The sequence below is a fragment of the Anopheles ziemanni genome, chromosome 2 (genome assembly GCF_943734765.1).
Source record: "Anopheles ziemanni chromosome 2, idAnoZiCoDA_A2_x.2, whole genome shotgun sequence".
Taxonomy (NCBI): Eukaryota; Metazoa; Arthropoda; class Insecta; order Diptera; family Culicidae; genus Anopheles; species Anopheles ziemanni.
In genome coordinates this window covers 23,798,245-23,814,673 of record NC_080705.1, presented here as the reverse complement: position 1 = coordinate 23,814,673, position 16,429 = coordinate 23,798,245, and the positions used below count along the sequence as shown (strand labels likewise).

The 16,429-nt window shown below is 46.2% G+C and overlaps 2 protein-coding genes across 2 annotated transcripts; one reads left to right on the top strand and one right to left on the bottom strand.

Annotated features, from left to right (window-relative positions):
• The first annotated feature begins 1,364 nt into the window (after positions 1–1,364).
• On the top strand, positions 1,365–5,294 carry LOC131283509 (probable phospholipid-transporting ATPase IIB). The gene is made up of 6 exons (XM_058312776.1): positions 1,365–2,025; positions 2,174–3,164; positions 3,309–4,514; positions 4,777–4,906; positions 4,981–5,054; positions 5,132–5,294. The coding sequence occupies exons 1-6, from the start codon at positions 1,558–1,560 to the stop codon at positions 5,263–5,265; spliced, it is 3,003 nt and encodes a 1,000-aa protein (XP_058168759.1). The 5' UTR covers positions 1,365–1,557; the 3' UTR covers positions 5,266–5,294.
• Positions 5,295–6,463: 1,169 nt separating this feature from the next.
• On the bottom strand, positions 6,464–15,090 carry LOC131293232 (transmembrane protease serine 9). Its single transcript, XM_058321311.1, has 7 exons — positions 14,973–15,090; positions 9,226–9,974; positions 7,327–7,472; positions 7,112–7,247; positions 6,904–7,048; positions 6,690–6,835; positions 6,464–6,622 (listed from the first exon to the last, which is right to left on the bottom strand). The coding sequence occupies exons 1-7, from the start codon at positions 15,088–15,090 to the stop codon at positions 6,464–6,466; spliced, it is 1,599 nt and encodes a 532-aa protein (XP_058177294.1).
• Positions 15,091–16,429: the final 1,339 nt, after the last annotated feature.

Below are 16,429 nucleotides of genomic sequence, written 5' to 3'. Positions count from 1 at the left end.
AACGAGAACAACAAAACCCTCGTAGGGCAGGAAGCAGGCACCGGGTGGACCTCGACCAAACGGACCATCCTGTAGGATGAATGTAGAATTGCGTGACTTTGAGATCAGTGATTCCGAAACCGAACTGCTAATCGAACCAGCAAACCGATCCAATCGTCCCAACGGCCGCTCGTTTCGCAATCGTCGCCAGGAATCGTTCAAGCTGGGGAATTTTCTGAAGAATCTGTGCTGGTGAGTAACAAGTGAGGTTAATCATTTTTACACGCATCATTCTAAAAGCCACATCGGTGGGCGAATGCTTATCGCAGGGAAAAGTTTTTTGCCTTATTTTTCTGCCCAAAAAAATCAAAACATGACTGTAAACAATTTCCAGTCCAATAGCAAACGCTGTCAAATCGGTCAAATGTCAAACGGGCACGAGTGTGTGGGTGCAATATGCTTTTCCATTTTTCCAGCTGCGCCAGCACACACACTGGCGTGGAGAAAAAGCAAAATAGTCAACAAAAAGAGGCAACGTAGAAACGTCAATAGTGTCGTCCACCGAGCTTAGGTCATTTGCGTTTCGCAGCGCAGAAAATTCCATTTTGGCAAATATTTGGCCCGTATGGTGTTAGCGCTTCGACACTCCAACACGCAGTTGCTTCACGACGCAACGGCTAGGCACATTTTCTTGCGGCACCCGTGGTAGCGAAAAGGTTCTCAAAATTCATGAGCTACAGGTAATCCGTGACGCGATGGAGGACGCCCCACCGCACACCATTCCATCCGCACCGGTCACGAAGGAAACGATTCCACTCATCGAGAAAACCCCCAAAAATCGCTGGTTCAGGTAATAAACGTTCCCGTTGGTGTGGTGTGCCCATTTCAAATAGTCTTTCGAAGTCATACTCTGACTGTTTTGTTGAGGATATCGAGTGCAGTGTGCTCTCCTTATCAATACAAAAATACCCGACTACGCAAGTGGTCCGATGAGTCATCACCTGCAACGTAAAGTGCGCCGTTGAAGGAGTGCTATAATCTTTACGTGCACCCACAACAAATTGCACAAGAAGAAGCTAACACGGAAATGGCTGGAAAAGAAAGGCGCTTCGCAATGTTACTATTGAGTAATTAGGGTACTTTGAAAGAGAAAGGTGGTAGGTTATTTGTTTGGAAAGTTCACAAACATGCTCACAAAAAGTTTCTGCGTGTTTAAGGCTTTAAACAAGTTTTCGCTGTGCTCATTCCATGCCATTGCTCCATTCATATCGATTATTCACTGAGGTATTTTTAAAAATTATGAAAAATCGATAAATCAGAACGACAGTAAACCGTACTTCCGTGTTTTGAGCTTCAATTATTTATGTTTCCTTCCATCGTTCTAGCTGCTGGTGCTGGGCCTGGCGAAAATGGTGTGCATCGAAGGAACTGAAGCCACGGACGATCTTCATCGGTCGGCCGCTGACGGAGAAGTTCCCGCCGAACGAGATCCGCAACCAAAAGTACAACATCTTCACCTTCCTCCCGCTGGTGCTGTTCGAGCAGTTTCGGTTCTTCCTCAATCTGTACTTCCTCATCATGGCGGTGAGCCAGTTCATTCCCGAGATCCGCATCGGCTACCTGTACACGTACTGGGGTCCGCTCGGGTTCGTCCTCGCGGTCACGATCTGCCGTGAGGCGGTCGACGATCTACGGCGGCACAAGCGCGACCGGGAAGTGAACTCGCAGAAGTACAAGCGTTTTGTCAGTGCGGACAAACCGCCGGAGTCGGTATCGTCATCGAAGCTGCGCGTCGGAGACATCATCATGGTGGAGAAGGACGAACGAGTGCCGGCCGATCTGATACTGCTGCGGACGAGCGATAAGAGCGGGGCGGTGTTCGTGCGCACGGACATGCTGGACGGGGAGACGGATTGGAAGCTGCGGTTGGCTGTTCCGGCCACCCAGAAGCTGGCCACCCACGGGGAGTTGTTGAACGTGAACGCCTCGCTGTACGTGGAAAAGCCGCAGAGAGATATTCACACGTTTATCGGCACCTATTCGAAGGTAAGGCAATGAAACTGTTTGATCGTTACTCGATTTTGCAAACATTATAGTTTCATTATAGTGCTTTTCCTTCTTATGATATTATGAACTTCTTTTCCTGTAAAAAGTCTCTTCTAACAACAGTTTCCAACTTTCCAAATGATTTTAGCTTGGAGGTACCGAGGACGAAGGCCTCAATGTGGAGAACACACTGTGGGCAAACACGGTCGTCGCATCGGGAACAGCGATCGGCATCGTCATATACACTGGCAGTGAAACGCGCAGCGTCATGAACAACTCGCAACCGCGCTCGAAAGTCGGTCTGCTCGATCTGGAAATCAACGGGCTTACGAAGGTACTGTTCTGCGCCGTCATTGGGCTATCGTTTGCGATGATGTGCCTGAAGGGCTTCAACGGCCCGTGGTATCGGTACATGTTCCGTTTCGTGCTGCTGTTCTCGTACATCATCCCGATCAGTCTGCGCGTGAACCTCGACATGGGCAAGGCGTTCTACTCTTGGCAGATCCAGAACGATGACGAAATCAAGGGAACGGTCGTCCGATCGACCACTATCCCGGAGGAGCTGGGTCGCATGTCGTACTTGCTGACGGACAAAACGGGCACACTTACGCAGAACGAGATGATCTTCAAAAAGATCCACGTCGGTACGGCTGCGTACGGGCGCGATACGTTCCCGATGGTTTCCGCGGCCATCCAGTCGGTGTACGGGACGATCTCGACGCCGGCCGATGCATCCCCAGAGGCACCCGCACCGGACTATCAGCCGAAGCTACGCAAACCGGACGGATGGCGCATCTGGGAGTCGGTGAAGGCACTCGCTCTCTGTCACAACGTTACACCCGTGTACGAAACCAACGGTGGCGGTGGCAGTGGTGTTGGTGGTGGTGGCGGTGCTGGTGGATCTATTTCATCATCCTCTTCCGGTGCGGAGCGGCGACAATCGCCGGCTCGTTCGATCTCCGTCGAGGCTGGCGAACCATCGGGCTCGGCCGTGAAGCCACCAACAGAGAAAACCTACCAAGCATCCAGCCCCGATGAGATTGCACTGGTCAAGTGGACGGAATCGGTCGGTTTGACGTTGGTCCAGCGCGATCTGAACACCATGACGCTGCAGATACGGGACGCAACGCGGGAATCGCGTGGAAGCAACATGAACGAAAACGCGTCGATCAACACGACGGTCACAAGCCTCTCGGTGAACTCGAAGACCGACCTCAACTCGCCATCGAGCGCGGGAAGCGTGACGTCGCTGAACTCTATGCTCGCACCCGGCGCTCCCGGAGTCATGAAGTACCAGATCCTACAAACGTTTCCCTTCACGAGCGAAAACAAGCGCATGGGCATCATTGTGCGCGAGGTTAACGGGGGCGAGATCACGTTCTACCTGAAGGGCGCGGACGTGGTCATGTCGGGTATTGTGCAGTACAACGACTGGCTGGCGGAGGAAAGTGGCAATATGGCACGGGAGGGCCTCCGGACGCTCGTCGTCGCGAAGAAAGTACTGAGTGAGGACCAATACAACGACTTCATGATGCGCTATAACGCGGCGAAAGTGAGTGTGACGGATCGCGTCACGAAGGTGGCCGCCGTCATCGAGAGTCTCGAGCGAGAGATGGAGCTGCTGTGTCTGACCGGTGTCGAGGATCGGCTGCAGGAGCGTGTGCGACCCACCCTGGAGCTGCTGCGGAATGCCGGCATCAAGATCTGGATGCTCACCGGGGACAAACTCGAGACGGCTACGTGCATCGCGAAGTCGTCCCACCTGGTCGGTCGCAACCAGAGCATTCATGTGCTGAAGAGTGTGTTGACGCGCACGGATGCCCACTTGGAGCTGAATCAGTTCCGCCGGAAGCAGGATTGCGCGCTGGTGGTGTCCGGTGAGAGTCTCGAGGTGTGCCTGCAATACTATCAGCCGGAGTTTATGGAGCTAGCCACGGCCTGTCCGGCGGTGGTCTGCTGTCGGTGCAGCCCGACCCAGAAAGCGCAGGTAGTTTCCCTCATCCAGAAGTACTCGGGCAAGCGGACGTGCGCCGTCGGTGATGGGGGCAACGATGTTAGCATGATCCAGCAAGCGGACGCCGGTATCGGTATCGAGGGTCGGGAGGGCAAACAGGCGTCACTGGCAGGTGACTTCAGTATACCGCAATTCTCGCACATCGCCCGGCTGCTGATCGTCCACGGACGACGTTCGTACAAACGATCGGCGGCGCTTTCGCAGTTCGTCATCCACCGTGGCTTGATCATCTCGACGATGCAGGCAGTTTTCTCGGCCGTCTTCTACCTATCGTCAGTCGCGCTGTACCAGGGCTTCCTGATGGTGGGTTACGCGACGCTCTACACCATGTTCCCGGTGTTCTCGCTCGTGCTCGATCAGGACATCAGCGCGAACATCGCCATTACCTACCCGGAGCTGTACAAAGAGCTGTCCAAAGGTCGCAGTCTCAGCTACAAGACGTTCTTCATGTGGGTGCTGATCAGTATCTACCAGGGTAAGGACTAGCAATCATTATGTCCCTTGTAATTTTCTCCAAACTCTAGAATGATATACAAGTTTGTGTTGTCGTTCTTACTTTGTTGGCTTTTATGTTGCTGTGTGCTTTATTCAATGGTTGTAGCTAAAGGCTATATGAAACAGGAGCATTTCAATATCCACACCATATTTGATCTTGTTTTCCCAAGCCTTGCTTGAATTTAAGTTAAAATGCAACGAACAAAGACTTGTTTTGTTAAACCATTTCCATTCTACTTCAGGCGGGGTTATCATGTACGGTGCGTTGATCCTATTCGAGGACGAGTTCATCCATATCGTGGCAATCAGTTTCTCTGCCCTCATCTTAACGGAGCTGATTATGGTAGCTTTAACGATTCGCACGTGGCACAGGTAAGCTATATGGTTCTTTTCTGCTGACGAGCAGCGTAGAGAATCCCTACTGATGCTTGACTTCCCCTCCGTAGATTGATGGTCATTGCGGAACTGTTCAGCTTGTTGCTTTACATCGTCTCACTCGCCGTGTTGCACGAGTACTTCGGTATGTTCGCCAACTTACGTTTCTTCGCCGAAAGGTTCCACCATGTTTTCTTCAACGTTTCTTTTTTTCTTTTGCAGATTGGGAATTCATCTGGTCGTGGGATTTCCTCTGGAAGGTGCTGGTCATTACGCTCGTCTCCTGTCTTCCGCTGTACATTCTGAAGTTCTTGCGCAAAAAGTTCTCACCGCCGTCGTATTCGAAGCTCTCCTAAGAAGGGCTACCGACTCGAGTGGCCTCAAAAACTGCGACCGGTTTATTGTTTTTCTTCTCATTTACCCTTATTCGTTCTTTGTCTATCCTATTATCTATTTATTATTAACCTACACCCAAACCCATTACTTCAGCGGAAGGCAGTTCCGATGGCTTATGGAGTAATGTGTGTTTAAATGGGATACATTGAATTACATTTACACCTACTACGAAGATGGAACAACAAGTGTACAAAAAGTACATACATCTCGATCCAACTACTAACGATCGTTTGTTTTACGCTTAAAATGGCTCATCTTGTCTATGCGTTGTATTGAAGTTTAATTTAATCGTGATATTTTCCTATACACAATACGGAGAGTTGTTTGTTTTGAAAATTTTGCTCGTTGTTTCCCACATATGACGTATATTTAAAGTAATGTATGCTAAGCTTTCGATTCAAACCATCAGTATGAGGCAGAAGCGCAGAGATTGGAAGAAAGGCAAGTTTACACGGTGGTGTCGGTAGCGCCGGCAGAACTAGCAGTAACAGATAAAACACACTGGACACCATTAACGAAAGCCATCAGGCGCCGGAGAAACATTAATTAAGTAGTACCAACTTGTTAAAACCAGTGTCTAACGAATATCAAAGTGATCAACATTTTTAAATAGTAACCAACACAAGCGTCAAGCGTTTATTTTTACTAAAACAAAACACACAAAACCAGGAACCATACTATACACGCACACGAAAAACAAATCCACAGAACTCAACTCAAACGAAGGTGGAAAAAAGGCAGATGAAAGCGGTTGGTTTATCAGCTGGCCAGGAAACGAAGGTGAAAGCTTTGAGTGGAATAAAAAAAAGTGGAGGATTAAACATTGAGAAACGCAAAACAGAACAAAACTAAATGGACTCACTGAACAAATAAATAAAACATTTAAACAACCGTTATTTGTTCTGTTGCATTATACTGTTCCGAATCATAACTTGGTCATCGCGCGTGCATTAAAAGAAAACTAAAGGTAAAACTTAAGAAATCGTTCAGTCACTGTTTATTTAAAAAATAGCTTAGCTTGCGAGAAAAGAGCAGAAACAGTCCGGTGGTCTAGAACAGACCGAGAGAGAGAGAGAGAGACGACCACTCGATGGCAATTCCCTAGGATGACAAGGGAATTGGGGCGTTCGTCAAAATCCGTTCACCGCTCCTTTCCCTCTAAGCGTCATTAATATTTTTCTTAATCCACGGAAGGAAGGAGGTGACACGCGTGTACACACCCGGATACTGGCCCTTGCCGCATCCGATACCCCAGGATACGACGCCAACCTGCGTCCACTTGCCATCGTTCACCATCAACGGTCCACCGGAGTCACCCTGAAAGATTGGAAGGAATGCTGCTTTACTACTCACAAGAGCGCGAGTCGGTTTGAAGATTACTTACGCTACAGGAATCCTTGGCCGCCTGTCCGGCGCACAGCATCGTGTCGATAATGCCGCCCGGCGCCGCCGGACCATACTTTACCCTGCACTCGTTGTTCGTCCAGATGGGCAAGTTCACTTCCTGCAGAATCGCCGGCTGTGGTCCATCTATGGAAAACAGGGAGGAACACATTAGGTAATCGTGGCAACGCTGTTAACTCGTGCCAAGCACGTACTTTCTCTCAAGCTGCCCCAACCGATGACGGTGGCCGTTAGTCCGTTGTAGGCCCTCGAATTGTCCGCTGCCGGCAGGCAGACGGGTCGTACTTGCTTCGTAAAGGGGACCGGTTGGTCCATCGTTAGCACCGCCACGTCGTTGTACTGCGAAGTTTGAAGAGAGTTAACCAGAGCTCCACGATTTTAACGTCGTTCGTTACAACTCACCAACGTGCGCGAGTCAAAGCCACGATGTCGAACCAGACGCTTGACGCGTCGCTCCACGTGCTGAACCTCGGTGTTCGAGCGGATGTTGTGATCGCCAAGCTTCACTGACAGTCGCGCCACGTCGTACGAGCTCATGCTGGGGAAAAAGGGAGAGGTGGGTTTTGCAAATGAAAATGAAACATTTAACCATCTTTTGCCCGTCATTCCGAACTCACTGTGCCACGCAGTGGGCTGCGGTCAGGATGTGGATGTTGTCGATGAGCGAACCGCCGCAAAACTGTCGTCCATTATTGAACAGTCCCGCTATCCAGGGCCACTCGTTCGGATCAGCGTTGTGCCCACCGACGATGCGCTCCGTGTCCTGGCGATGGAAGACAAGCAAGCGACAAGTGTATTTGTCATGCGTATTGCATACTTTTAGGCGGAAATATGTTACGGCTCGGTTGATGACGTGGGTAATTTTCAAATAAACGCGTTTAAATATTCCTTCGGCTCATAAGCACAGTGGCACCCTCTCGACGGCGTGGGTTCGAATGCCAACCAAGAGGACTGACTAAACTATTAAATATAAACGTTCCTGATTGTTAAAAAATTAAATTAACCAACGTTTTGGTGCTAAGAAAATGCTATGCAATGCTATGAAAGTTAACAGATGATATAAATGAGTAAAGATTAACATACACGAATTTCAAGATCACATTGCGAAATTCAATGTTCAAAAAATATGTCGCCATTCAGGGAGTCCCCCTTTATCTGTCTGGTGACCATCGATCATTGATAAACGAAATCATGATCAAGAATTGCAAATGCGTCTTGCGTATTCAAACCATAACCCAAGGAGAACCCTGCTGCACTTGCCTACCAAAGGTATCCATGCCTACCTAAAAGAACCTTGCCGAGTGTATTTTTGGTAGGCATGGACACCTCATAACCTACCAATAATTTGTTTTGGGAGGCACCGCAGTGGAAAGAGGTACTGGCTGTCAAACCTTTGTTTGTTTACTATTTACTGTTTACTGTGCAAGTCTGGCCAACTAGCAAGCATTCGACCGTGTACCAGCGTATTCGTTGTTTAATTATTTGTTTGAGTTTTGTTGAAACATGGAAGCAAAAGGGCAGGAAAGAAAACAGGAAGGGACGATGACCCTCATCGACAGGTATAGAAACTGCAACGCAGTGTAAATAGTTGGTCGGTGGCCAACGGACTTCGCGGCGATCATCGGTTGTTACCGGTTGTAACATAGTATCGGTGGCCAGTGTTCGATAGCAGCGCTTGGATTGACCGACTCGGGGTGGTTAACCGGGGCCGGGTTAACTCGCATCAGACAGTAAGTACGTGTGTAAGAACCCACAGCAGAGAGTTCTTACTGATGATGATTTCTCCGTGCTTTTCACACATTTCAGGGTCTCGACAAGGAGGAAGAAGCGGCTTGAAATAATCATCAATGCGTTCTACGTGTTTTCACTGGCCATGACGGAGTGGTGCTGCACATCGTACATCGAAGGAGCCTGCTACGATCCGTGGTCGCTGTTTGCCAGCACGAACCAGAGGAGGCGTCGGACGATTTCTGAACATTTCCCCTGATTGCCTTCCGAACCGGACGATATGTATATAATATTATCGTTGTATCAAAATAATAAAACAATCAAAAACATTATCCTGCATGAAAATAATTATTTTGGGAAAGAAAAGATATCCTGAACCCAGCTCATATAATCTACTACGAATGGATATACGTTTTTTACGCGTATAGCCAGAAATAGGTGTTATAAACACGTTGCACAGTCACGTTGTCAAAACAGTTCTCTTTTGCGGTGTCCCGCAAGTATCAAGAGAATTGTTTTACCCTTCTTTTCAGAAGTGTTTTACATCCAAAATTGCATAGGAAATCTGCTGCAAAAGAAGGTGTAAAACACTTCTGAAAAGAAGAGCGATCAGGTCTCAAGAGAATTCTTTTACATCAAAATGACGCCAAAATTTCTCGTTGGGAAGTTATGTGACGAGAACGGAAGAATATGTAAATGAATTAATCTTGTGCGCACTGGAGAATAATGTGGAAAAGTAAAAAAAAAGGATTCGATGATCGGCCATCCGTCAAATTGTGTCGACTTACCGGATTACCATTTTTCACACCGCAAGCGGCGCTGAGCGAGTCGCCGGTGATGACCCCGGAGGAAGCCGGCGGAACGGTGGCGATCTCGAGGGGCGGATGCGTGGGAACGGGCGGTGGCCAGACACCGATCGGTTGCCCGGGAGAGGGCGGCTGCGGTGGTGCCGGCTGTCCCGGTTGATTCGGCACCTGGGGAGGGCGGGGTCGCGTGGGCCACGTCGTCGTTGGGCGCTGCGTAGGTTCGGAAATGCCGACGGAGGAAACGGTGGTCGGGACGGGCGGTTGCGCCGGACCGCCAAATGCGGGCGGGTGGGTGGCGGGCGTGTGATCTGGCGGATGCGTCGGAATTGGTGGCGGCCAGCTGGGATAGTTGTTGTTCTTGTTGGGCGGTTTGGGGGGCGCACCGATGAAGGTGGGTGGCGCTGGTATCCCGGATGGAGGCTCGAGGACGGGCGACGCGTCGGGGATAGGCAGCGGGGTGATGGGGTTGGTGCAGCATACTCCGAACGCTTGACGACCCTGCTCGTTGAAGTAGCTGCAGGTGTCGTAGTTCCCGAGAACCCACGACTCCCAGACGCTCAGGTCCGGCACCTTGAAGTAGGGATAGCATGTGCGGAACGAGGTGCAGAAGCCGAGGTGACCTTTGGCCGTCAGACAGGGACTACCATCGCCGAGGGCCTGCTTCCAGTCGGCGCCGGAAACACGTGGTGTCAACCAAATGTGGCGCGGTTGTCGGGGCTTCAGCTCGGTAGCTGGAAATTTAAAGTTGCATAACCATTTAGCAATATTTTTTTAAGCACATAATATCACATTTATACATAATCATTGTGGTTATACCAAACGAAATTAAGCAAATTGAACAAATATTTGAACCGATCGCAAAATGTATGTGAGTTACAGAAGTTTTAATCAGGTATATATGTTTAGAATTGAAAACACCTATATTTTATTTTCTAAGACAGTAAAAACAATTCCAAAAATATGAAATCATTATACATAAACCTGAAGTTGGTATCAGTAAAAATTGTTTGATCGCTGTACACATTAAAAATGAATTAAATGAAAAGTTTATACAGACTCCTAAAGTGACTCATTAAGTGACTATTGAGGATTGTGTATATAACATTAACATTTTCTTATAAACAGTTCTTTGTTTTATTTGCAGTATCTGTACAATGTGGTCATAAAAGGCGATCGATTAATACATCGGTAACCATCGCCATAAATCACTGTCAGCCATAGGTTAACCAACTGAGAAGATATTCTTCCAACTGTCCCGAACCCGTTGCTTTCCTTGTATCAAATGGGACCAAAAACGAAAGGATTAAAAAATGATCTAATAACATAAAATGACTCAGAAAGACACAAAGGAATATAAAACCCAAGGAAAAAGGGAGAAGAAGAAGAGAAAAACTCGAATCACACGTATGTAAGTGTCCGCGGCTGTACACGTCGCCGTTTCCACACTCTCCCGCGATCATTGAGTTTTTTTTAGTCGTTTCATGTTTATCATTTGATTGATATTTTTGTTTTTATTTCAGAGTTCGTTCACACCTTCGCGGCGATATTTGAATACATTTACATATCTTAATACTTGCACGTTGCGGGAGGAACGAACGAAAGGCGAGCGACGACGATGGGCAACGGAATGAAAAAAAAAGAATAAAATCAAAAACTCCCGAAAGCTGGTTTGCTTCAATTGTGGTCCAGGAATAAAGCAGATATGATCGATCGAGCCTGCCGATATCAATCAATTTGCTGACATTATTAACCCACATGTACAACGACGAAGGCCAACGCCAGCGAGATGCTGAATGTTGGTCCTGCTTGAAGACCGACGTGCTTTCTGGACTTTCGACATGTAAACAAGCGAAGCAGGCGGAGAGGTGAAGTGGAAAACTGGGAAACCACCACATGGCAAATCGTGCAAACTGTGACGAAGCCGAAAGATTCGGGTGTCCTCGAAGCTGAAGCACGGATGAGATCAACGACCTGTGATGTTGGTTGTTTGATACTTTTCTAAACTACTATGTCTCCTTCTTTAAATGGCTTGAACTTTAAAAAGCAGTTGGATTTATTTGTTTACAACTGCGCTTAAAAAATGAAAGGTTTCGAGTCTATGCAAACACGTAATGGACCTTACATAGATACCATATTCCACATTGGTTTATATTTAAACATCAAAGTTTGAGACAGAAACTTCATCTATCAGCAGTATTTTTGATTATTCTTTTTTTTTTAAAGATTTTTGTGACATAATAGAGAGCAATAAGAATATTTAAAAAACACACAACAACATATTGAATTTTCTTCTTGCGTAGTAGAAACGCGATTCATTTGGTCATTTAAACATGTGTTTAAATTTAACTAAAGTGGATTATTGATCCTTTTAATTAAGATGGCACACTTTCATCATTAGGTTTTCCACCAGGACAGTTTAATATTTATCTCAGCATCGTTTCAGGTATATCATTTCTTGTGTCACTGTTTTAAAATGTGGGACACTCGATATGGTCCTACTTCTCCATCCAGTCTCCAACGAATGGGAGAAAACGTAGAAAACTAAGTTATTTTCGCACCTAGCCCAAGGATGTCCCAACGGGTATGAAACAAGGGGAAAAAGAAAGCCCATCGACTGGCCGAAGTTGCTCCAACTTGTCAATCGAATATTCTGTGCTAATGAGTCCCCGGCTCAGACTGGATGCTAAAAGCGTGTCGGCTTGTTTTCTCAGCGGTATTTACCCATGACCATAACAGTACTTTCTTCTTTGGCGCAAAATGGCGCGAAATGTGTAAACATAAATAGCACAAGAGAGAGGGACAGAGATAAAAGCAAGCAGCATCATAAAAACGAATCGCCTTCGGCTCCGGGTGCGGCATCCTGTCCGTGTTGATCCAGCGCATAAATCTACGAAGAAGCGAACTAGAATATCAATGTGCAGTAGTGGTCATGAAATGATGCACCGAAGCAAACAAAGCATTGCCGTCTACTCCTCGATCGACAAAGGTTGTAAAAAGCGCATTTTCTTTGACCATTTACCATCGCCCGCCCATTGCACCTTTTCCACAATCCTTCGGGAAGAATAAATATGAAGAAAAAGCGCACTCAAGCAAACCTGCTGCGGCGCATAAATAAAACATAAAGAAAACATTCTTGCCGATCATGGAACAAAGTCTAGTTTAATCTTGCTGTAATACGCTCCAGGACACACCCATCGCTACCAGTAGCGCCATTGAAAGGGGAAAATAAAACATGACTTTTAATTAAAACTTGTAGCGAACCTCTTCGTTCGCTTGTGTTATTTTCAATAGCCCGGACGAATGGTAGGTCCGTCAGCCATTAGGCAGACCCTACATAATTAGTTGTTTGCAGGTTTATCAATCAAAGGAAGCATGGATGGAGCCGCCCATCGCTTGGCACTCACTCGATCGAACTAGAGATCAGCAACACTAGGTAATGGTAGCAGTATATTGTGGACATAAAAGAGTTGAACAAGAAACCAGTACAGAATATGTATTTGTAGTATGATTCATAATGACAGCAAATCATTTCGAAGATTAATATGGATTGAAGCACGAACAGATGAAAATTTACATCCTTTTAATTTTGTGTAAATAATTAGTACGTGCAAAACAAATGGCAATGTTTTAATATAAATATCAGGTAAATTTAAAACAAAACATAGACTATGGCCAAGCAATATGTAGAATTCAAATATGCGTTAGTATACTCCTCTTAACAGTATGAAGGCGTCATGTTTTGTTTGAGTAAAATAACTTGCTTATTTGATTTTTAATTTGATTTGATTTGATACAAAATGCAAGAGTGTAAAAACAATTAGGAAAGTACAGACTTAAAACATATTAAACAAACCCTTTTATCATAAATAAATACAAAGTGCAATTCAAACATCAAACACCGAACTCTGCCATAAAGCATTTAAATTCAAAATTGTTTTATTTTTTATACGTAATTGTGGTATGTCAGTAGGATTTAGGTAATCTTTTACTATGAAACAATATGCAATGGTAATTAATAGATGATCATAAAAGTTTGGCCACGTAGCAGACAACGTCCACGTGCTATACAACGTCCAGTGTTCATACCCTTTGAAACCGGAGAGTAATGAACGTTCTCTCGCCGGTGCGCACCTGATCGGAATGGATGATGAGTCGCGTGGAAAGTAGTAAAACTCCTGCCTCCATCCCATTTTGCCCCCTCGCAGACCGTGCGATGAACTTACGCATGGCGTGGAAAGTACATGCTTGATTTTTCTTCCACCATATTGCCCCTAGTTAACTCCTCCGCTGAGGCCACCCCATCCCTTCTAGGTGACGATGGCCTTTACGGTGTTTCGGATGACACATTTCGCAAGCTGCTGCCAGGGCCGTGTTTAATGGGTCTGTTTATGTTTGCTTCGCATCGCGGTCACAATTTCGGGCGAAACGGAAATTGTTTCCCGATGACGTGGTGGCGTGCGGAGGCGTTTTATTCGGGGAATGCGATCGATGATCGGTTGTGGGGGAGCGAAACTGAAGATCGGACACTTGAAACGGAGAGTAGCAAGTTTTAAACCAGCGTTCGAACAAACATTTGGAATACTTTTATTGCTTGGCTTTTAAGCGAAACAATCGATCACTTGCCATAACAAGCAAGAAATCTATACATCCGCAACATCCTGACACTTTTTCCTTGTTTAGTTGTGGAAAACGGAAAAGGTTCCGTAGATACCATGCCTATCCCAAACCGGTACCTACAAGATGGGTTTTTTTTTTGTTCCAGCTTACAATTGTTCCTGAGCGATGCCTTCTGTCCTCGACCTTTTTCACGGTCCTATCGATATGAACCAGTTCTTGAAGAAACCTTCGCCTTGTTCGATTCCCAGGTGGAGCAGAAAATCTCTTCCCTTTTAAAGCGAGTGTCGGGATTTGGGGTGGCAAATACGGGAGGTACCACCTTGCGGACAAAATGTCACGCGTAAATGGCATCCATTCTTGTATCGTTTTTTTTGTTGTTTTATTTTTTCTCGGGGTTGTTTGTTTTACGCCAGCTCAAAATACCACACGGAAAACAGATTAAACTAACGCAAACAATAAAAAAAACAATTAGCCAAACAGCAGCCACCATCCATCGGTGGACAATATTTTCCTTTGTTGAGCAATATTTTTCAGCGTCTTTGTCACGTTCTTCCGTGGACGGTTCCTGATTCAAGCTCGCTCCATCAAGCGTGGAGAAGCGAACGCGTCCACGTCCGAACAGGACGTTGTTTGGGCGTTACAGGTTCATTGCTCTTTTAGTATGTAACCAGCATGCACTGTGCTAAATCGGAAACAACTACGCAGTATTTTTTCTACGCCATGGAGGGCGGGAAGGAATTTCGCTTCGTTCTACTTAACCGGAGACGGAAAAAATTGAAGAGTTTTTTTTTAATAAGGAAGAGCTTTTTTTATGCACTGATGTTTCATTTGCTTCTTGAAAAAGTTGATTCTTGGCAAAGAAATTTAGCGTTGAAAAGGGGTATTATACAAAACATTTTACAACAAACTGGTGTAAACATTTAAAGTGTTTCATATCACGGAACTTTCAACAGAGTTTCACAACCATCACAAGCCGTTTTTGAATAAAAATGTGTCATCCTAAGCCATCTCATACCGTGCACTCTTCGTTGAAGTCTTTCGTTCTGCTTGAAACCATACAAGCGACGAACCCTTAAACTCGAACCCTAGGCGACACACTTCACTTCACGTACCTTCAATCACCACCGTATCGTCGGTCGATTTGTCCTCGCTAGCACCAGCATCTTGGGCGCTGATAGCGATAACTGTTGCAAAGGCAAGTACGAGACAGAAATTCGCTAGCGCGAACATTGCGCCTATACTTTGCCGCTGGCCCCACGAGGAAAGAACTGAACTTTTTTTTCTTCTTTCACTCAGTACATGCACTCACAAACAGACGGCGAACTTTTTAGTAAATCTCTTCACCAAAAGGGGACCCAAACAGCTTGATCTTTCTGAAGCGTCTACTGGAAGGATTTTAAGAGCTGTTTGCACCAGATCTAGTTCGGAGCAAAACTCTCTTCGTCCTGCTTTTCTTCTGTTTCTTCTGCCTACCCAGTCACTACTCCCGGCTAGCCAACGAACGGTCCACCATCGCGACGCGGACGTGCCCGTGACATTGACTCGAAACCGTTTGAAATTGAACTGTAATGCGGGCTGCGCATTGATGATCGTTTTATATAGACACGCCGGGCACCTGCCCATTGGTATTGGTGCGTCCCCATTGTGTCGCTGTCTGTGTCGTTGTTGGCTGCTCCTGACAGGTGAATGTCTGCCCGCCCCGGGAATGTTGCGCCCGGCGTCCCTGGAGCAGGGACGCGGCTGCCTCCCGATCGATCGCATGCTTCCCGAGCGTCTAATCCGGTAGTATAGTGCTGCCCGAATGGTCTGGAACAACTACGCGTAGTCCGCTTCGGGGCGGCGTAGTGTTTTTCGTAGTTGTCGTTGCCCATCGGGTTCACTAGCGTGTGTGTGGTCACGCAAGAATCGATCCGCGGACGACCGAAGCTCCCGTCGCTGATCCAGAAGAAGAAATCTTCGCCCACAAGATAGGAGCGTAACACTGACGGATATAATCATAAACTTACTGTGATTTAAATACAAAAACTGAGTAAAAATACTTAAAAATATAAGAGTTACCAAAGAGTGATTTCTAGTTTGGTATTTATGAGAACGAATCACACTCTCTTGTAGATAAACTAGAGCAATACAAAAATCAGAAAATTTCGTTCTTCTCCGCAAACTAAATACAAAGTTTCCTTGTGCGAAATATATGTTTTACTTTTTTACAAACATTTTAATACAATCATAAAAAAAACAATACAATCGTTACGAAACGCAACGCAAAGAAATTCTGGTACATAAAATGTATGAGAGACAAAAGACTTCAACGGTTTGCTCACGCCTTATAGGCGACGAACCCCAAATAGTTTAGGGGGCGCTTGAAAACGCAACTCGAACGATGATCTGAGGTTTTACTTTTTTTTGTTTTTTATAAAAAATACTTTTTTTTGTTTCTAAATAAAAACATATTTGTAGTGTGTCATAACTGCTTAAGTTTGAGCTACAACAAAAAGTCGTTAAAATGGTTATGATTGGTACATTTATTTGTTTCAGTCTTGTGAACAAAGCCAGCAAAAATTGTATTTAT